The following is a 23,849-nucleotide window of genomic DNA, read 5'->3' on the forward strand; positions in this document are numbered from 1 at the left end:
TTATCCCAGACAAAGGAGGGAGGAATTGCTCCCATTGGCTATAGGGCAGAGGGGTGGGTGAAGTGAGGAATGTCCTCAGGCACATAGAGAGGGGGAGGGAAACAGTTCCATTCCAAGTCCCTCTGGCTTTCTAGTAATGACTCTGGCAGATGACAGCAGGTGTACCCACAGAGAGGGTTCTGCTTTTCCTTTTTGGCATACATGCTATAGGTTTACCATCACTGGTCTAGTTTATCAGTATGAAAATAATATGGTTTATGTTTTCATGGTTTATTTAAAAAAATCTTTACTCTTACCAACAATAATAATAGTCATCATAATGATATTAGTGATGGTGGTGATGGTTGCAGTCATAATAATAGTAATGGTGGTGGTGTTAGTGGGAGTAGTAATAGTACTAGTAAAAATTTCCCCTAATGTATCTGTCTTGAAAGAGACTGGAAAAGATCAATTAAACAGGTAGGAGAAGATTGGAGAGAGAATGAGCCATGGAACCAAGGAAAGAGCCAGTCTTCAGAAGGAAGAGTAGCTTTGACACTGTAGAGAAGCAGAATCAGGACCAAGAAAGAGTCCCTGGATTTAGCAATCAAATCTTTGGAAACCTTGGAGGGACCAATTTCAATAGAATGGTTTGGTATTTACAGTGATAATCACTTCTCTTTCCATATTGCTTTTAGCTTTTTTTGTAAAGAAGTATTTAAATTTTCCTAATTGAAAATGCTCTGTCACTCATATCCCTCCAACATTGCATCTTCCTGGATCCTGGAAGTACCTTTTTTAAAAAAATCAGTCTTGCCCTATATTTTAGAGTTCTTCCCGAATAGCAGATATTTTACCTCTAAAAAAGGGGGATGAAAGAAAATTGATTTGTTTAAATTGCTCCAACAACTGCTCCTGAAAGAATTAACCCAAAAACTGAAACCACATCACAACTTTCTTTTCTACTATATCTGAATCTCTAACTTAGAACTGGAGACACAGTGCATTTGTTTTCAAACTGTACTTTCATATGCATGTGTGTGGGTATGTGTGTATGCATATTGCAATTATATGCACATATTTGCATGCATACACATATACTTGACTACATATTTATACACACATATCGGTATATGCGTATATACATACACATCTCTCAAATATAGATAGATATGGATAGGTAGCACAATCTTTCCACATCCCACTCCACTCCAATCTCTTATGGTGAGTTGAGAGGAATTGCCCTGATCCAACCTTTGTTTCCATTTTAGTTTATTTTTATTTTTAATTTAACATATACTAAATAAAATTAGTGTTTCATTATGCAAAGTAGACCAGAAAATAATGATTGTATGTGAAATTTCTCATGTCAGTTATGCAGCAGTGTGTCACAGAACCTCGATCTGGGATGCCAATAGACTCTATTCTCTGAATTATGCTTTAAAATAATTGAATGAAATGCTAAATTTCAATTAAAAGCTATAAATAAAATTAAAAGTCCATTTTTTTCCCATCCAGGTTTACTCAGAAATCTACCCAATGATACTGTGAGACCCCAGGTCAAGAATCCCTTGTGTAGAACTTTCTTCTCTTTTAAAGTATATAATAAGGGGGCAGCTGGGTAGCTCAGTGAATTGAGAGCCAGGCCTAGAGATGGGAGGTCCTAGATTCAAATCTGACCTCAGACACTTCCCAGCTGTGTGACCCTGGGCAAGTCACTTGACCTCCATTGCCTAGCCCTTATTGCTCTTCTCCTTTGGAACCAATACACAGTACTGATTCCAAGACAGAAGGTAAGGGTTTTTATAAAAAATAAAAAAAAAATAAAGTATATAATAAATTTAACATGTAACTTTTCAAAATTATCTAGTTTTTCTTATCTACTTTCCATAATTCTAAAAAATTTGGGAGTGGGGGGGGAAGAAAAACAAATCCTTAATAACAAATATGGAGTCAAGGAATACAAAGTTCCCTAGCAGACTTGTCCAAAATTGTTGGTCTAAGGGGTTAGAACAGTGCTTCATTGCTGATGACTAAGCTTTTCAAGTTATCTATTGCAGTCAACAACCAAAGCTGCTAGCACAGAGGAAGAAGTGGGATGAGAGGAAGAAGACAGTGGTAGGCTAAAACAATATTAAAGAGAGCAATTAAAACTACCAAAACAAGGGCTCAGAAGAGAACATTTCAGAGAGAAATAAATATCTGCAAAAAGTGATTTTGTGAATGGGGAAAGAAGTGAACTTTAATGTATTTTACCATGGAAGAAGGAGAAACAAAAACAGGCAAAAAATATCAAGAATATTGGATTTGAAATCAGATGACCAGGGTTCAAATCCCACTACCTGTTACACTTGGGCTAAGTAACTACCTCAGTTTCTTTAGCTGTCAAATGGTGGGGTTGGACTAGATGATTTCTCAAATTCCTTCTAGCTCTAAATCCGTGATCCTGTGACAGGGTCAGTCTATATTATAGATATCAAATTATCAGTCTTAACACAATGCCTTATGCGAATTGCTGAACAAAAAAATATAAATTAGCTAAGTCTAAATCCTGGTTGACTTCCTCTTGGCATACAAGGTCCACATTATCATCATCTCCAACTCCTGCCAATATAAATTTCAGAAAATCACTGACAGATAAATAAAAAATGTATTGAAACAGTAACAACTATCATTTGATATATGTAATTGAGGTGAATGAAATTTAATTTTGTATAATTCCTACCAGAAAGGAGATATAAATTCACATTTTTCTCCAACTGGCTTAAGCAATTTTTAACCCAAGCTCACTAACAGGGATAATTAAATTTGAAAAGATCAAATGTATTGATTGAGCTAGGGGCCCCTAGATACTTGATGGAAGAATGAAACTGATGAAAAGGAAGCATCACTTTGGTATTTATTAATGCATGGGTGCACAGATTTATAGGTAAAGTCTCAGTCTGGGTAGAGTTCATTTTTAAAAATATGATCTAAAGTGCAGTCAGGAATCAAGGGTAAAACCTTTGAGAAATCCACTAGTGTGCAAGCAGCATGTTGGCTACAGAAATCTATAATTTTTAATATTAATATCTGTATGAGAGATCAAAATGCCCCAGGAAACCAACTCTCTTTGGAAAAGCCTTTTTTTTTCCTATGAGAAAGTTAGGTAATATGAAAAAAAAAAACTGAAGACACATTAAACATTCAAAGTTGCCATACTAACAATTTTTGGATTTATATGTATGGCTGACCTGGTTGAACTTCATGATATGTAATTTAAATCATTATTAAACTCTATATCAAAAGCTATATAAATCACAAGCATATATTTATGTTTATAGAAAGAAATGTATGTGTCTCTAGATTGATAAGAGTATTTCTAAATAGTATGCCATTATTTCTAAATATCTTTGAAACTTTTCATGAGAATACTCCTTCCAATGCTTCAAATCACAACCTTCAGCCCCCCACCTCCAGCAGATAGTTTTATGCATTGTCAGTGAAAAAGAAATTCATTCAACTATTTGGATGACCTTTGATGTGATTAGTCATTCCAAAACATGCTATTCCTAAGAAACATTCATATAGTAACCATTTGGTCCATATTTGAAACCTTTCCTAATTGGTAAGACTTGCCATAGTTTAGAATCTTTTGGCAAAGTCTTCACATCCCTAAAGTTTGTTGACAATCCATGCAGATGAATCAAAGTAGGAATTCAGTATATTTGTATATGAATACTTATCTGAGTAATGAAATGCCATTTTTGTATGTAAGAAGTTTGGTAGTTGAAAGGGAAGAAAATGTAAAGAAAACGTGTTAAATCAACTTCTAATATATAAATTCTGGTTGTGAAAAGGAGCAAAAATAGGCCTTTTATGTAAGAAAAAAACTTTTAAATTTACATGAAAGGAAAAATAACTTTCAAATAAAATGTCAGAGATAGACAATTAGAAAGACAAACTAGAGGACCAATTGGAGGATAAGAAATACCTGTGGTGGCAGGCACTAGAATACCTTAGTCATTTGCATATGATTAATTAGACTAGAGTTTGAGAGGCTAAAACTCCCAAAAGAGTAAATTAAGTAACAATTTAGAGGCTATAAGATGACTAAATTAAGGACTGGTGACTTCACAACTAGCAGAAAGTTGGATTTTATCAGTTTGAGATAAGTTTTGAGCACCTGGAGGCTCTGATTTGAATCAGTGAGGAGGCTGAAGAAGAGAAAAACCAAATGTAGGGAAGTAAATTGGGAAGACAAGAGGAGGCAGTAGCTATTACAGGAAAGTCAGTTTATGGAAAGGTTTCAGCTGCTGTACTGGAAGATGCCAATTAGCTCCAGAAAGTTTCAAGCTCACCAAATTCTGATTTTTGGTCTCCAGCACAATATAAAGCCGAAGAATGGTGAAACATCTCAAAGATACAAACTGCTCTTGATTTCTGGTATATAAAGAGAAAGATAAAAGACAAGTTCTGCATTTGTTTTGCTGTTAACAGAAGCTCTGGCCATCACAACATTCTACTGAATGAAGAGCTGGTTGGGTTTGTCCACATTACCCAGAGTCAACCCAAGGAGCTTTCCAATTCTTTACTTTGGGTGACTTGCTTATCATTATAACAGTATAACACTACCTTAGTGCTCTTTTAAGGACTGTGAAGTAAAATATATTTTCACTTCTTTATCAGTTACAAAATAGATATAGATTCTTCATGAAAACACCAAGGGAGGGCGGAGTGAAGATGACAGTCTAGAAGGAACAGAAGTTCAGACCTCTGAATACCCTTCCTTAATGATTACAAACTGAATGCTCCTAGGGGACTGAAAAGCAAACCTAACAAGAAAGAAGACAGAGCCAAGGAATCCTCCTACTGGACTCAATTCAAAAGGTAGGCCCCCCAAAAAGCTGGAATCCAAGAACACTCAGGTTTAAGGGGAAGGCAAAAGGAAGGTCATAGGACCTGTCCCCCCACCCACCTACAGCACTGAGACTTCAGCGGCAGCGGGAACTTCTGGACAGGCAATGGTGCTGGTTTGGAGGAAGTACCTTGAAGGCAGGGCTGTGCCAAGCTCAGAGTGTCGAACACAGAGGCAAAGAAGGAGATAGAGAGGGAGCATAGACCTGGCAGACTGGCCAGAGCTGTGGAGATCCTCCATATTTGCTCCAGCCTTCCAGGAGGTTTTGGACTCAGAGCACACCCAAGCTAACCTTGATCCCATCAAAAGTCTTCAGAACTCAGGGAAGTTCAGGCTCCACACCCCTCCCTCATTGATAACTGGACTTTAATCCAATCAAAAGCCTCCAAAGGACAGGGAAGCTCAAACCCATAACAATCCTCCCCCAGAGACTGCAATGAGAGATCTTCTGTCAAAGCTCCAAGAGGGGAGACTGACAGAAGCCCCCAAAACCAAAAAAATAAGAGGAGCAAGAGCAGAGACAACTACAGGGAGCAAAGAAGGGGTGGATATCAGCAAACAACAGAAAAAGAAGAAAGAAATTATAATAGATAGCTTCTATACAGCGAAAAGGAAAAGAGGTGGGGGGGGGGGATCAGAAAATGATGAATCAGAAATCCCAAAGAATTGGATACAGGCTTTGGAAGAACTCAAAATGCAATTCAAAACACAATTAAGAGAGTCTGAAGAAAACTTTAACAGCAAGATAAGTCATCTGGAAACAGAAAACAGTGTCTTGAAAGCCAAAATTAATCAGCTGGAAAATGAGACAAAGGAGATGAAAGATGAGGCAAAGAATATGAAAGATGAGGCAAAGGAGATGAAAGATGAGGTAAAGAGGACCAGAAAGAGAAGGATGACCAAAAAGCCAGGGATGAAATCCAGTCTTTAAGAACCAGAATACAACAACTAGAATTAAGTAACCTCACAAGGCAGCAGGACACCATCAAACAAAACCAAAAGAATAAAATAATTGAGGAAAATATGAAGCATCTCATTCACAAAACAGAGGATTTAGAAAATCATTCAAGGAGAGACAATTTAAGAATCATTGGTCTACCAGAAGACCATGAAAAATAAAAAGCTGGGACACAATACTACAGGATATTATTCAAGAAAACTGCCCAGATATTCTGGAACAAGAGGGAAAAGTAGAGATTGAAAGAATCCACAGATCACCTCCTGTACTTAATCCCAAACAGAAAACACCCAGGAATGTTATAGCCAAATTCAAGAACTATCAGACCAAAGAAAAGATATTACAAGCTGCCAAGAAGAAGTCATTCAGATACCATGGAATCACAGTGAGGATAACACAGGATCTGGCTGCATCCACACTGAAGGACTGAAAGGCATGGAATATGATATTCTGGAAAGCAAGGGAACTAGGTCTATAACCAAGAATCAACTAACTACCCAGCAAAATTGACTACATTTTTATGGGGGAAAGTATGGTCATTCAACAAAATAGAAGAATTCCAAGCATTTGTAAAGAAAAGACCAGACCTGAACAGAAAATTTGATGCCCAAGCACAGAACTCAAGAGAATCATCAAAAGGCAATTAAAAAAGAGGGAAAAAAGAAAAACAAAAAACAAAACAAAAAAAATATTTTAAGAGACTCAATAAGTTAAAATGATATGTATCCCTATAAGAGGTCATTGGTAACTCTTCAAAACTGTTGTTATCACCTGGGTAGCTAGAAGAATTACACTTCAGTAAAAAACTGTATAATATGAAAGGACAAGACATAAACAAGTATATAGATATGTGCATGCATAAATACATATACATGTGTGTGTATATATACATATATATATATATATACACAACTAGAGCTAAAAAAGTGAGGTTAATACTAAAAGAAATGGGAAAAGAAACAAATGGGGGTGAATTCATATTTCACAAAGAAGCTCATGGTGGGAGGGGGTAGAACATCAATACACTGAAAGGGTAAAGATGTTGGAGAGAGGAAATACTCAACTCTTACCCGCTTTGAAATTGACCCAAAGAGAGAAGAACAATCTAATCCATTGGGACAGAGAATAGATTTGCACTCAATATGGAAGTAGAAGGGTAATAAACAGACTGGTGGGGAGGAAGCAGTACAAGGGAGGGAGAGGTGGGGGGTAATTTTAGAAAGACTAAAGGGAAAATAAGGGGAGGGATGACAAGGGAGGGGGTAGAAAGGGAAGTAAAATAAAGGTGGGGACTAGGGGGACTAATTAAAAACAATATTGGTGTAGAAGGAAATAGTGAAAGAAGAAAAGGCAGGATCAGGAATAGAAATCAAAATGTTGGGAAATACACAGCTGGTAATTATAACTCTGAATGTGAATGGAATGAACTCACTCATAAAATGCAAGCGAATAACAGGGTGGATTAGAATCCAAAACCCTACCATAAGCTGTCTACAAGAAATACACATGAGGTAGGTAGATAAACATAGGGTGAAAGTAAGAGGATGGAGCCAAATCTATTGGGCATCAACTGATAAAAAGAAGGCAGGAGTCACAATCATGATATCTGACAAAGCCAAAGTAAAAGTCAATCTAGTTAAAAGAGATAGGGAAGGTAAGTATTTCCTGAAAAAAGACAGTATAGGCAATGAGGAAATATCAGTACTCAAAATGTATGCACCAAATGGCAGAGCATCCAAAGGAGAAACTAGTGGGGCTCAAGAATGAAATAGATAGAAAAACTACAGTAGTGGCAGACCTGAACCTTCCTCTATCCGAACTAGATAAATCAAACCAAAAAATAAATAAGAAAGAGGTAAGAGAAGTGAATGAAATCTTAGAAAAATTAGAGTTAGTAGACATGTGGAGAAAAATAAATAGGGACAAAAAGGAATATACCTTCTTTTCAGCAGCACATGGTACGTTCACAAAAATTGACCATCTATTAGGGCATAAAAACATTCAAACAAGTGTAAAAGAGCAGAAATAATAAATGTAACCCTCTCATATCACAATGCAATAAAAATAATAATTAGTAAGGGTACATGGAGAGGTAAATCAAAAATTAATTGGAAATTAAGCAATATGATTCTCCAAAACCGGTTAGTTGAAGAACAAATTTAGATACAATTAATAACTTCATTGAAGAAAATAACAATGATGAGACATCCTTTCAAAACCTATGGGATGCAGCCAAAGCAGTACTCAGGGGAAATTTATATCCTTGAGTTCATATATTAACAAATTAAGAAGGGCCAAGGTCAATAAATTGAGCATTCAAATTAAAAAACTAGAAAGCAAACAAAAATCCTCAGATGAAGACTAAATTAGAGACCCTAAAAATCAAAGGAGAAATTAATAAAATTGAAAGTCAAAGAACTATTGATTTAATAAATAAGACTAGAAGCTGGTACTTTGAAAAAACATATAAAATAGACAAAGAGCTAGTCAGTCTAATTAAAAAAAAGGAAAGATAAAAACCAAATTGACAGTATCCAAGATGAAAAGGGAGAACTCACCTCAAATAAAGAGGAGATTAAGGCAATCATTAAATGCCCAATTATATAGCAACAAATATGGCAATCTAGGTGATATGGATGAACACTTACAAAAATATAAATTGCCTAGACTAACAGAGGAAGAAATAAATTACCTAAACAACCCTACATCAGAAAAAGAAATTGAAGAAACCATCAAAGAACTCCCTAAGAAAAACTCCCCAGGTTCAGATGGATTCACAAATGAAATCTATCAAACATTCAAAGAACAACTAATCCCAATATTAAACAAACTATTTGACAGAATAAGCAAAGAAGCAGTTCTACCAAATTCCTTTTATAACACAAATATGGTACTGATCCCAAAGCCAGGCAGGTCAAAAACAGAGAAAGAAAACTATAGACCAAACACCTTAATGAATATAGGTGCAAAAATCTTAAATAGGATACTAGCAAAAAGACTCCAGCAAGTCATCAAAAGGGTTATTCACTACGACCAGGTAGGATTCATACCAGGAATGCAAGGATGGTTCAATATTAGGAAAATCATCCACATAACTGACAATATTAATAAGCAAATCGACAAAAATCATATGATTATCTCAATAGATGCAGAAAAAACATTTGATAAATACAGTACTTAATCCTATTGAAAACACTGGAATGTATAGGAATAGAACAGCCTTTCCTAAAAATAATAAACAGTATATATCTAAAATCATCAGCAAAACCATCATCTGCAATGGGGATAAACTACATGCATTCCCAATAAGATCAGTAATGAAACAAGGATGCCCATTATCACCTCTATTATTTAACATTGTACTAGAAACACTAGCAGTAGCAATTAGGGAAAAAAAGAAATTGAAGGTATTAGAACTGGCAATGAGGAGACCAAGCTATCACTCTTTCCAGATGATATGATGGCTTACTTAAAGAATCTTAGAGTATCAACCAAAAAGCTAGTCGAAACAATCAACAATTTTAGCAAAGTTGAAGGATACAAAATAAACCTGCATAAGTCATCAGCATTTCTATATATCTCCAACACATTTCAGGAAGAATTAGAAAGAGAAATTCCATTTAAAATCACCCGAGACAATATAAAATACTTAGGAATCTATCTGCCAAGACAAACACAGAAACTATATGAACACAACTACAAAACCCTCTCCACACAATTAAAACTAGATCTAAACAATTGGAAAACATTGATTGCTCATGGGTGGGATGAGCTAACATAATAAAAATGACAATCCTACCCAAATTAATTTACTTATTTAGTGCCATACCCATTGAACTAACAAAAAACTTTTTTTTACCGAATTAGAAAAAAACATAACAATGTTCATTTGGAAGAACAAAAGATCAAGGATATCCAGGGAAATCATGAAAAAAAATGCAAAGGAAGGAGGACATGCAGTCCCAGATCTCAAACTATACTATAAAGCAGTGATTATCAAAACAATTTGTTACTGACTGAGAGACAGAGAGGAGGACCATTGGAATAGACTTGGAGTAAATGACCTCAGCAAGACAGTCTATGATAAACCCAAAGATCCCAGTTTTGGGGACAAAAACCCATTTTTTTATAAAAAACTACTGGGAAAATTGGAAGATAGTATGAGAGAGATTAGGTTTAGATCAACATCTCACACCCTACACCAGGATAAACTCAGAATGGGTGAAAGACCTGAATATAAAGAAGGAAACTATAAGCAAATTCGGCAAATACAGAATAGTATACTTTTCAGATCTTTGGGAAAGGAAAGACTTTAAAATAAAGCAAGAGCTAGAAAAAAAACACAAAATATAAAATCAATAATTTTGATTACATCAAATTAAAAAGGTTTTGTACTAACAAAACTAATGCATCCAAAATTAGAAGGGAAGCAACAAACTGGGGAAAATCTTCATTATAAAAACCTCTGACAAAGGTCTAATTACTCAAATTTGTAAAGAGCTAAACCAGTTGTACAAAAAAAATCAAGCCATTCTTCAATTGATAAATGGGCAAGGGACATGAATAGGCAATTTTTAGTTAAAGAAATCAAAACTATTAATAAACACATGAAAAAGTGTTCTAAATCTCTTAAAATCAGAGAAATGCAAATCAAAACAACTCTGAGGTACCACTTCACACCTAGCAGATTGGCTAACATGACAGCAAAGGAAAGTAATGAATGCTGGAGGGGATGTGGCAAAGTCGGGATATTAATGCATCACTGGTGGAGTTGTGAATTGATCCAACCATTCTGGAGGGCAATTTGGAACTATGCCCAAAGGGCGCTAAAAGACTGTCTCCCCTTTGATCCAGCCACAGCATGGCTGTGTTTGTACCCCAAAGAGATAATAAGGAAAAAGACTTGTACAAGAATATTCATAGCTGCACTCTTTGTGGCGGCAAAAAAATTGGAAAATGAGGGGATGCCCTTCAATTGGGAAATGGCTGAACAAATTGTGGTATATGTTAGTGATGGAATACTATTGTGTTCAAAGGAATAATCAAGTGGAGAAATTCCATGTGAACTGGAACAACCTCCAGAAATTGATGCAGAGTGAGAGGAGCAGATCCAGGAGAACATTGTACACAGAAACTGATACACTGTGGTACAATCGAATATAATGGATTTCTTTATTAGCAGCAATGCAATGATCCAGAACTATTCGGAGGGACATATGAGAAAGAACACTATCCACATCCAGAGGAAACACTGCGGGAATAGAAACACAGAAGAAAAACAACTGCTTGAATACATGGGTCGAAGGGATATGGTTGGGGATGTAGACTCTAAAGGAACATCCTAGTGTAAACAACAACATGGGAATAGGTTCTGATCAAGGATACAAGTAATACCCAATGAAATTGGGTGTTGACTGCAGGAAGAGTGGGTAGAGGGGAGGTAGGGAAACAATGTGATTATTGTAACCAAGTAATAAGGTTATAAAATGACTAAATAAATTTATTCAAATGGGAAAAAATGTCTCATAGACTGTTGGTAATGCAGGACTGAGACTAGGAGAGAGATTCTGACTCATTACATTAAAAAAAAGAGCATGAATAACTTAAAAAAAAATGAAAAGACCAAGGGCATAAAGTCTATAGTCTAGAGGTTCAAGTAGCCCTAAGTCTATGGATTATTCTATGTCTTCATAGTAGATTTCTATAAGTGTGCCCCAATTTCTCCCCTGGAAACTGTTCGCACCAGTGGGAAACTATGACCTAGATTTATGTGTGGCCTGGAATTTGTTGATAATTCCCTGCTTATGATTTATACTGAGTAGCTGTGATGGACTGATTATACTTGCTTTTGCCTTGTTGTTAAGAAATTATTTTCTACTTAAGGATTAATGGTGGGGGAAGCTAGGTGGCTCAGTGGATTGGGAGCCAGGAGGTCCTGGGTTCAAATATGACTTCAGACACTTCATAGTTGTGTGACCCTGAGCAAGTCACTTGGCCCCCATTGCCTAGCCCTTACAATTCATCTACCTTGGAACGAATACACAGTACTGATTTCAAGATGAAAGATAAGGGTTTCAAAAACAAGAGTTAATGGTGTCATCATTGTGAAGAGATGGGAAATGGAAGCCAGGAGCTACAGTGTTGAGTCAGGGAAACATGTAACCTATTATAAAGGTCCCTGCTATCAAAATTAATTTCCTTACCTTGACAATAATGTTATTTTTTTGGCTTCCTAGTCCATTGGTTTGAAAATGAAAACTCTCTATGAAGATAATTTGAAGGTAATGCAGTTACCTGGGTCTGTAGAGGCAGTAAGAGAGGTGCTTGGTCTGAACTCTTTTGGTCTGGATGAATATCCTCATCCGTGGGTCAAAATACAACACAGATGTGTAGGCTCTAAATGACCATCGTTCTGGGAGACTGTAACATAAAATATTGAAGACCATAATGTGGAGGGAGTCATTCAAACATCACTTGAAGGAGAGAGAAATCTGATGTATAATAAAGGAATACGCCGCCTGAGTTTCCAGAGATCCCTACTAGGCAAAGCTTTAGGGCAGTAAAGAGGCATCTGGCTAATGGAGTATCAAACTTCGTTAGTGGCCCTCTACACATCCAACATGGCCCAGTTGATAAATAGTGCATTCCCATTTGAACTCATGTTGACCTTCTGAGGTGGACAGTCGTCTGATTCTGGGTAGGAAACTTCTAGCAAGAATTACTGACTCAACAAATGCCAAATCTGGGCTATGTTTAAGTTAAAGCAACTTGATAAAGTGATAAAACACAGAATCTTATTCAACAAATGGCACAAATACTGAAGCTATGCATGAGTACATTCAGTAAAAGGCAGTGTGGTCTGGGGCATAGAAAGCAGGCCTCAAAAGTAGGAATATCTCAGTTTGAGTCCTGCCTCTGCTACATGTGTTACTATTATTGTTCAGTCTGACCCTTCACGACTCAAACTGGTGTTTTCTCCGCAAAGACACTGGAGTAGTTGGCCATCTCCTTCAGCTCATTTTACAGATGAGGAAGCTGAGGTGAACAGAGTTAAATCACTTGCCCAGGGTCCTAGCTAGAAAGTGTCTGAAGCTGGATTTCAAAACCAGGTTAGACAAGATTAAATGGTTTGTCCAGGGCCTTACAACCTACACGTGTCAGAGATAAGCCTCAAACACTGGTTTTCCTGGTTCCAGAGATGGCTCTCACTGGATTATATCTCACTATATGTCAGTCTAGCTTGTTCCCCTGCTCTGAATGACAATGATTGGCCAAGCAGATCAAAAGCAATGATCCCCATCTGCTTTGGAAGGATACCTTCAATATAATCTTGTGATTCTACATGAAATATATATTTATTGGTTCCTTTAAAAAATATGAAAAAATCACTTCCGGGTAATCATGGCTGCAATCTAGATGCCACACGCTTCCTCTCCCCGGCACCGAACGAAATAGACTACATCAAAGGAGCATAAAAATCACCTTTGGCGGAACAGGACTCCCCAGTATCCCACAGAGGTGAAGGTACATGGGGCTTGAACATTTCCACACTATAATAAGAAGGAGAAAAAGCTTGCACAGAAAAGTGAACTGAGCCGCCCTTCCCCCACCCCACCTCCCCCACCAAACCAGAGTGAGCTATCTGAGCACTCACCGGGACAGTGAGTGAGTGGGGTATGTCTCTGTCTGGGGGGGCACCCCAGGGTCCTTGGGATCTAGGGACTGCCAGGAAAAAATGTCTCAGGGCGGTTTCACTGGAGAACCCGGCGCTGATTACGGTGGTCAGTGGAGCTGTACTTGGGGCGGCTGCGCTGAACATCTCCGTGGAGCTAAACACCAGGGGCGGACTACCCGCTGATTATCTGGGCGGAGCTGCACACCTGGGCAGTGTGGCTGTGATCAGGGACCCAGCTCTCTAAGAAACCTTGGAGGCTGGAAAGAACTAGTCTGAAGCAACCTAAATTCACAGAAAAACCGCCCATATAACCCAGACCCCAGACCAAAAAGGAAAGGGGAATAAAACCACCAAAGGCATGGCTCACATGGCCCAAAATCAAGCCTCCAGGAAGAAAGGGAAAAAAGTGACTATTGAAAACTTTTATGGTGGAAGTACCCAAGGAAAAGAGGAGAATGAGGAGGAAATCCCAAAAAAATCAGAACATGCCTCCCAAAATGGAAACTATCAACAGGCTCTGGAAGATCTCAAACTGGAACTTACTCAAAAGATGGAAACCTGGAAAGAAAAATGGGAGAAAGAGATCAGCAGTCTGACAGATAAGACTGCTCAATTGGAAAAAGAGCTCAAAGCATCCAATAGAAGGGCAGACAAAGCTGAAAAGCAAAACCAGTCCCTAACGACCAGAATCAAGCAACTCGAAGAAAGTGAGATCATAAAACAGCAAGAATCAATAAAGCAAACCCAAAAAATTAATGAATTAGAAGAAAACATAAAATATCTCACTGAGAAGGTCACCGATCTCGAAAACAGAGGGAGAAGAGAAAACCTCCGAATTATCGGTCTCCCAGAAAAACCAGAGATAAACAATAAACTCGATATTATTCTACAGGAGATTATAAAAGAAAATTGCCCACATGTTCTGGAGCAAGGGGGAAAATTGAAATAGAAAGGGTTCATAGAACACCCTCTATACTAAATCCCCAAAAGACAACCCCCAGGAATGTAATTGCCAAATTCAAGAGCTTCCAAGAAAAGGAGAAAATCCTACAAGAAGCCAAGAAGAGGAGCTTCAGATATGAGGGGGCTCCCATAAGGATCACACACAACTTAGCGGCTAACACACTAAGAGACCACAAACCATGGAACACAATATTTAGAAAGGCAAGAGACTGGGTCTCCAACCAAGAATCAACTACCCAGCAAAACTGACTATATATTTCTAGGGGAAAGTATGGGCATTCAACAAAATAGAAGATTTCCAAGCATTTGCTAAGAAAAGACCAGAGCTCTGTGGAAAGTTCGATATCCAAGCACAGAAAGCAAGAGAAACATGAAAAGGTAAATATTAAAGAAAGGGAAAAGGAGATAAATCTTATCTTTTTCTTTAAGCCAAACTCTCTTCTATAAGGACTACATTTACATCAAATTATATATATTAATATGTGGGGAAAATGTTTTGTGTAACTCTCATAAATTGTAGCATCATAAGAGTAGTTAGAAGAAACATGCATAGGGAAAGATTGGGGCATTAAGAAGACTGGGGGAGAGTGGGGGCAAAGAAAGGAAAAGGGAGGGGGGAACCATCGATAATACTAAGATTAACTTCAAGAAATAGGGGGTGGACTTAATAGAATAATTTTTCCCATATAAAGATACACATGGGAAGGGGAGGGGAAGAACTCTCATAAGAGGAGAGGAAGAGGGCATGAAGTGGAATTACTTAAACCTTACTGTCAGTAGAATCAAATCTGAGAGGGAAGAACATCTAGATCCAGTGGGATCCTGAATCTATCTTACCCATTAGAGCAAGAAAGAAAGGAAAATTAAGGAGGGGGTATAAAAAGGGAGGGAAGGAGAGGGGGAGGGGAAGGGAGCATAAAAATGGAGGGGCTAGAAAGGGAAGCATCTCAAGGGAGGGGACTAGGGGGACTGACCTAAAGTAAATCACTGGTTCAAAAGGAGAAAGCTAAAGAAGAAAGGTCAGAACTAGGGGAAGATATCAAAATGCCAGCAAATCCACAAATAACAATCATAACTTTGAATGTGAATGGGATGAACTCACCCATAAAACGTAGACAAATAGCAGATTGGATTAGAACCCAAAACCCTACCATATGTTGTCTTCAAGAAACACATATGAGACGGGTTGACACTCACTAGGTTAGAATTAAAGATTGGAGTAAGACCTTTTGGCCTCAACTGATAGAAAGAAGGAAGGAGTTGCAGTCATGATATCTGACAAAGCCAAAGCACAAATAGACCTGATCAAAAGGGATAGGGAAGGTAAATATATTCTGCTAAAAGGGAGTATAGACAATGAGGAAATATCACTAATCAACATGTATGCACCAAATGGTATAGCATCCAAATTTTTAATGGAGAAACTAGGAGAATTGAAGGACAAAATAGACAGTAAAACCATATTAGTGGGAGACTTGAAACAACCACTATCAAATTTAGATAAATCAAACCAAAAAATAAACAAGAAAGAGGTAAAAGAGGTTAATGAAATCTTAGAAAAATTAGAGTTAAAAAACATATGGAGAAAAATAAATAGGGACAAAAAAGAATACACCTTTTCAGCACCACTTGGCACATTCACAAAAATAGATCATACACTAGGTCACAGAAACATGGCACTCAAATGCAGAAAAGCAGAAATAATAACTGCAGGCTTTTCAGATCACAAGGCAATAAAAATATTGATCGGCAAGGGTACATGGAGAGCCAAATCAAAAATTAATTGGAAATTAAATAACATGATACTCCAAAATCGGATAGTTAGAGAAGAAATCATAGAAACAATTAACAATTTTGTTGAAGAAAATGACAATGGCGAAACATCCTTTCAAACCTTATGGGATGCAGCCAAGGCAGTACTTAGAGGAAAATTCATATCCCTGAGTGCATATATAAACAAATTAGGGAGGACAGAGATCAAGGAATTGGAAATGCAAATCAAAAAACTTGAGAACGAACAAATTAAAAACCCCCAGAAGAAAACCATAATAGAGATCCTAAAAATTAAGGGAGAAATTAATAAAATCGAAAGTGACAGAACTATTGAGCTAATAAACAAGACTAGAAGCTGGTACATTGAAAAAACAGACAAAATAGACAAAGTACTGGTTAATCTAATTAAAAAAAGGAAAGAAGAAAGGCAAATTAACAGCATCAAGGATGAAAAGGGGGATCTCACCTCCAATGAAGATGAAATTAAGGCAATAATTAAAAACTACTTTGCCCAACTATATGGCAATAAATATACCAACCTAGGTGATATGGATGAATATTTACAAAAATATAAATTTCCTAGATTAACAGATGAAGAAATAGTTTTCTTAAATAATCCCATATCAGAAAAAGAAATCCAACAGGCCATCAAAGAACTTCCTAAGAAAAAATCCCCAGGGCCTGACGGATTCACCAGTGAATTCTATCAAACATTCAGAGAACAGTTAATCCCAATACTATACAAACTATCTGACATAATAAGCAAAGAGGGAGTTCTACCAAACTCCTTTGATGACACAAACATGGTACTAATTCCAAAGCCAGGCAGACCAAAAACAGAGAAAGAAAATTATAGACCAATCTCCCTAATGAATATAGATGCAAAAATCTTAAATAGGATACTAGCAAAAAGACTCCAGCAAGTGATCAGAAGAGTCATTCACCATGATCAAGTAGGATTCATAACAGGGATGCAGGGCTGGTTCAATATTAGGAAAACCATCCACATAATTGACCACATCAACAAGCAAACCAACAAGAACCACATGATTATCTCAATAGATGCAGAAAAAGCCTTTGATAAAATACAACACCCATTCCTACTAAAAACACTAGAAAGCATAGGAATAGAAGCGTCATTCCTAAAAATAATAAACAGTATATATCTAAAACCACCAACTAATATCATCTGCAATGGGGATAAACTAAATCCATTCCCATTAAGATCAGGAGTGAAACAAGGATGCCTATTATCACCTCTATTATTTGACATTGTATTAGAAACACTAGCAGTAGCAATTAGAGAAGAAAAAGAAATTGAAGGCATTAAAATAGGCAAGGAGGAGACCAAATTATCGCTCTTTGCAGATGGCATGATGGTCTACTTACAGAACCCTAGAGATTAGACTAAAAAGCTAATCGAAATAATCAACAACTTTAGCAAAGTTGCAGGATACAAAATAAACCCACATAAGTCATCAGCATTTGTATATAATTCCAACACAGCTCAGCAGCAAGAACTAGAAAGAGAAATCCCATTCAAAATTACCTTAGACAAAATAAAATACTTAGGAATCTATCTCCCGAGACAAACACAGGATCTATATGAACACTACAAAACACTTTCCACCCAACTAAAACTAGACTTGAACAATTGGAAGAACATTAACTGCTCATGGGTAGGACGAGCCAATATAATAAAAATGACCAACCTAGCCAAACTCATCTATCTATTTAGTGCCATACCCATGGGACTTCCAAAAATTTTTTTTACTGATTTAGAAAAAATCATAACAAAGTTCATTTGGAAGAACAAAAGATCAAGGATATCCAGGGAAATAATGAAAAAAAAAATACAAAGGAAGAGGGTCTTGCAGTCCCAGATCTCAGACTATATTATAAAGCAGAGGTCATCAAAACAATTTGGTACTGGCTAAGATACAGAAAGGAGGATCAGTGGAATAGACTGGGGGCAAGCAACCTCAGCAAGACAGTATACGATAAACCCAAAGATCCCAGCTTTTGGGACAAAAATCCACTATTTCATAAAAACTGCTGGGAAAATTGGAGGACAGTGTGGGAAAGATTAGGTTTAGATCAATACCTCACACCCTACACCAAGATAAATTCAAAATGGGTGAATGACTTGAACATAAAGAAGGAAACTATAAGAAAATTAGGCGAACACAGAATAGTATACATGTCAGACCTTTGGGAAGGGAAAGACTTCAAAACCAAGCAAGAATTAGAAAGAGTTACAAAATGCAAAATAAATAATCTGGATTACATCAAATTAAAAAGTTTTTGTACAAACAAAACCAATGTTACCAAAATCAGAAGGGTAGCAAGAAATTGGGAAACAATCTTCATAAAAACCTCTGACAAAGGTTTAATTACTCAAATTTATAAAGAACTAAATCAATTGTACAAAAAATCAAGCCATTCTCCAATTGACAAATGGGCAAGGGACATGAACAGGCAGTTCGCAGCCAATGAAATCAAAACTATTAATAAGCACATGAAGAAGTGCTCTACATCTCTTATAATCAGAGAGATGCAAATCAAAACAACTCTGAGGTATCACCTCACACCTAGCAGATTGGCTAACATGACAGCTATGGAAAGTAATGAATGCTGGAGGGGATGTGGCAAAGTGGGGACATTAATTCATTGCTGGTGGAGTTGTGAATTGATCCAACCATTCTGGAGGGCAATTTGGAACTATGCCCAAAGGGTGATAAAAGACTATCTGCCCTTTGATCCAGCTATAGCACTGCTGGGTTTGTACCTCAAAGAGATAATAAGGAAAAAGACTTGTATAAGAATATTCATAGCTGCACTCTTTGTGGTGGCCAAAAATTGGAAAACGAGGGGATGCCCATCAATTGGGGAATGGCTGAACAAATTGTGGTATATGCTGGTGATGGAATACTATTGTGCTCAAAGGAATAATAAAGTGGAGTAATTCTATTTAAACTGGAACAACCTCCAGGAAGTGATGCAGAGTGAGAGGAGCAGAACCAGGAAAACATTGTACACAGAGACTGATACACTGTGGTACAATCGAAGGTGATGGACTTCTCCATTAGTATCAATGCAATGTCCCTGAACAATCTGCAGGGATCTAAAAAATACTACCCACAAGCAGAGGATAAACTGTGGGAGTAAAAACACCGATGAAAAGCAACTGCTTGACTACAGGGTTGGAGGGGATAAGACTGAGGAGAGACTCTAAATGAACACTATAATGCAAATTCCAACAACAGGGAAATGGGTTCGAGTCAAGAACACATGTGATAACCAGTGGAATCGTGCATCGGCTATGGGAGAGGGAAAGGTGGGGGGTAGGGGGGAGAGGAGGAAAAGAAAATGATCTTTGTTTCCAGTGAATAATGTATGGAAAAGACCAAATAAAATAATGTTTAAAAATTAAAAAAATATGAAAAATAAGCTTGAACCTGTGTTTTTTCTCTGAATGCTGTGATCTATTACTCCAATTCCCTTTCCTTCCCTCCCTCCTCTTTCATCCCCTCTTTCCTCCCTCTCTTTTTCTTTCTTTCGCCCTTCACTTCTCCCTCTCCTCTTCCTTCCTTCTTCTCCCTCTTTCCCTCCTCTCCCTCACTTCCTTCCTTATTTCCCCTCCCTCCCCTTCCCTTCTCTCTTACTTTTTCCCTCTCTCCCTTCTACTTTCCCCTCTCTCCCCCTTTCTTTCCATTTCTCCCTCCACTTTTTCTCTCCCTTCCTTTCTTTCCTTTGTACCTAACACAGGACCCAGTACATAACCACTGCTTTAACAACTGTTGATTGATAAAACTGACCTACATGGAGTTGAATACAACAAAGTTAAAATTATCAGAATACAAAAAAGGAGCTAATTAAAATTTCATAACTAGTTCCATTTATGAACTATGAAGAAGCTAACCAGATTTTCGTCTCAATTTAAATATAAGTGAAATGTCAACACAAGGAGGCAGTTTAAGAAAAAAGTTATAAGCTACTTAAAGTAATGAAAGTGGTTCTGCTAGCCATAGCTATGGCATTGCTAGGAAACACTCTGCTAATAATCATGCAAAGTTGTGACTCTCATCGTGTTCCTAAGTCAGCTCAGCTAAAGCTTACAGTAGAGATGCTGCACATTTCAGAACTGTCAATTTAGGCACACACTGACAAAAGTGAAACTTATTTCCAAATATGGAGCAAACGATTTCATATCACTGTATGCCATTATTCTAAAACCTGTCTATACCTTTAAAGGGGTTATTCTCGTTAACTGATATTTTGGTTATCCTGAGATTTGGTTATCCAGATTCTGAGAAAAATGCATGCCCCATGGAATGCAACAGTGGATTTCATAAGGGCTTGCTTGGTTCCTTCCTTCCCTCCTTCTTTCTTCCTTCTTCCTTCTCTCCCTCACTTCTTTTTTCTTTCTCCCTTTCTTCCTGTTTCTTCCTTCCTTATTTCTCTGTAGCTCTCCTCCTTCTGTATCTCTTCCTTCTTTCCTTTCTCTGTATCTCAGTTTCTCTTTTCTCTTACTACAAAAATACATTTTTTCTCCCTCCCACACACACTCCTACTGGGAAAAAAAAACTATGAAAAGCAAAAACCCCATAACAGAGTCAAGCAAAACACCATGTCTAAAAAAATGTCTCATTCTGCTCTCTGCGTCCACCCCCTCTCCTCCCGGTTCCTTTTTCTATAAAGCTATACCCTGGCAACCCCTAATAAAACCCAATGAAATGAACAGAGAAACGTCATGGCTGATTTACAGAAACCCTAACCAGGTATCTGATCTTGAGTTCCAAACACAGATTCAGGGAAAGGCATGCAGGAGAACCCAACCAGTAAAGTTCCCAAAGGGGAAAGGGAATGGTTGGGACGTCTTCAAACTCTATTCTTTCTTCACTTTGCTGGAGATCTGAAAGCTCTCTAGCAACTTAAGAGGAATAACAACCACTCCCAGGACATGTAATAGGAGCCAGTATTCTATCCTTATATCCTTGGGAAAGGCAGCTGGGCTTCAGAATCTATAAGCTAGTGTGTCCCAAGACAAATTGGGGCTTTAGAAGTCCTTTAGGAGATTCAGGCAACTCATTTCAACATTCATTAAGTGTGAACCATGTGCTACTACTTGCAAGCACTTATTCTGAGTCTGTTGTAAAATTGGGCCTCTGAGGGGCAGCTGGGTAACTCAGTGGATGGAGAGAAGGCCTAGAGATGGGAGGTCCTGGGTTCAAATCTGTGTGACCCTGGGCAGGTCACTTAACCCCCATTGCCCAGCCCTTACCGCTCTTTTGCCTTGAATCAATACACAGTACTGATTCTAAGGTGGAAGGTAAGGGTTAAAAAAAAAAATTGGTCTTCTGCTCTCGAGGCAGAAGTAGTGTGAGATGCGGTGTGATAAGCGGTGATATGGTGGAGAGTGCACTGGATCTGAAGTCAGAAAGACCTGAATTCAAATCCAGTCTCAGATAATAGCCAAGTGACCCCTGGGCAAGAGGTCTTTCATGGCCTCTGTTTCTTCATTTGGAAAATGGGGAAAATAAAAGCTAACTCCCAGGGTTATTGTGAGGATAAAATGTGCTATGTAAAAACCACCTATCATATCATAGGTCATGTCCAATTTTTCATGACCCCATTTGGGTCTTATTGGCAAAGATCCTGAAGTGTTTTTTCCATTTACTTCTCTGGTTCATTTTACAGATGAGAAAACTGAGGCAAGCAAGGTTGAGTGACTTGCCCAGGGTCATACTGCTACTAAATGTGTATGACCACATTTGAACTCAGGGAAAAGAGTCTTCCTAACTTCAGACGCAGCATTCTATCCACTTCGCCAGCTATCCCTATTAGTAGAGGGTACAATTATTTCAAAGACTATCAAAATCAGTAATGAATGCTACCACAGCAAAGAGGCTGGGTCAGTTCAATATCAAAATGACCAATAATGAAAAACAAGTAAGTGTTGAGAGTAAAGAAAACATCAGCTGAAGCAAGGCCTAAAACCATTGTTCAAAACTGTGTATTAAACATGGACCCATGAATTATGAAGTGATAATTCCAAATCCCAGATGCAGTGATGCAATACAGTACTGGACTTCAAGTCAGGAAGACCTGTATTCAAATCCTGCCTCCAACACTTAGTAATTCTGTTAATTTAAGCAAGTTACTGGACCCTGGACAAACTTCCCAGAACTTATCTACTAAGTTATAATCTGCATTGATGCAAGAGTGCTCATACCTGAATTCCTTGACCACAGAACAGAGCTCTCAATTACTGATCTAATCCCATGCCCTTTGGCCACACCAACCTATGAAGCATTGACACCTGGTAGGATTGCAACAGACACTGGTGCATTGAGTGATCACACCAATGAAAAGGGCTCAAGTCACGGTGATTGCCAACATAAATAACTTTGTGTGACTGGAATTTCAAATGTCATGTACAAAGACAATTAATTTACAGCTGTCTATATAGTTTAAGCTAACAAGGTACTTGACATATTTTACATACTTAAACCTTGGTTTGCCTCAATTTTCTCATTTATAAAATGGGGGAAATGGCACCCACCTCTTATTATTGTTGAGGATAAAATGAGTAAAGGGTAAAAGGCTTTGCAAAAAACAAAGTACTATTTAAATATTGATTTTTACTATTGTTATTGGATAGAAATAGTTTAAAAAAACTTGAGCTCTAACGATAGCCTAAAATTCCAAGATGACTATAATCAGGCCATATAATAAATTAATCAAAATGTGTTTCATTTTACTAAAGTATTACCATGATAAATGAATTACAACAATAATAACTACATGCTAGGAGATCTCTTTCACTAAAAATCTAATGAAGTTATTAACATTATAAAGAAGAGATTTACAAAATAAAGTGGTAGAGTAAGTAGAGCATTTGGTTTTGTAGTCAACACCTGAGTTTGAATCAGCCTTCACATCCTTAGAAGATGTGTATAATTAACAAGCCATTTAAACCTCTCCAATCCTCATGTTTTATCATTCATAAAATAGGGATAATAGAGCAGTTACCTCTCAGATCTGTTATGAGGGTGCAATCAGATAATTTAAAGTTCTTTATAAACATTAAAGCTCTAAAAAAGTTAGTTTTTGATAGCTATTATTTTTATTATTAGTAAAATCTTTAAGATGGCTACATGCTTTAATGTTACTGAGAGAGTCTCAGCCCAGAGCACAAAAACTCAGGGGCTTCCTAATATAAAGACTATTCTCCAAAAACTGAGTTCCATCTGAAATAAGCTTGAAAGTACAATTTTATGAAACTAGAATGACATGTTCCCATGTAGACAAAGAAACTCTTTTCAGAATCAGCAGGAACATACCACCTATAACAGGGACTGTAAATTACACAATTCTGAGGTTTAAGACTTGTTAGAAGACCATGTGGGATCCTAATAAAGAAAGTTATATTTGATGGATGGGTAGACTATAAAAAAGGAAAAATGGGAAAGGGAGAGGGAGAGAGAAGGAGGAAGGAAGGAAGGAAGGAAGGAAGGAAGGAAGGAAAGAAGGAAGGAAGGAACTGCTTCTGTCTCACAATATTAGGAACAGATTGAGAGAAGGAGGAAAGAAGATTTTTT

General features: G+C 37.4%; 1 protein-coding gene across 2 annotated transcripts in view; it reads right to left on the reverse strand.

The window, feature by feature from the left end:
• Positions 1-23,849, reverse strand: part of MORC1 (MORC family CW-type zinc finger 1) — a 244,080-nt gene that overhangs the window by 172,735 nt on the left and 47,496 nt on the right. The window contains exon 9 of one of the 2 annotated variants that reach the window (XM_007493641.3): positions 12,129-12,254. The exons of the other annotated variant lie outside the window; for it this stretch is intronic. Within the exon in view, the coding sequence (XP_007493703.1) occupies positions 12,129-12,254 (126 nt within the window). The remainder of the gene's footprint in view (positions 1-12,128; positions 12,255-23,849) is intronic. 2 annotated transcript variants of the gene reach the window in all.

The sequence above is a fragment of the Monodelphis domestica genome, chromosome 4 (genome assembly GCF_027887165.1).
Source record: "Monodelphis domestica isolate mMonDom1 chromosome 4, mMonDom1.pri, whole genome shotgun sequence".
Classification (NCBI taxonomy): domain Eukaryota; kingdom Metazoa; phylum Chordata; class Mammalia; order Didelphimorphia; family Didelphidae; genus Monodelphis; species Monodelphis domestica.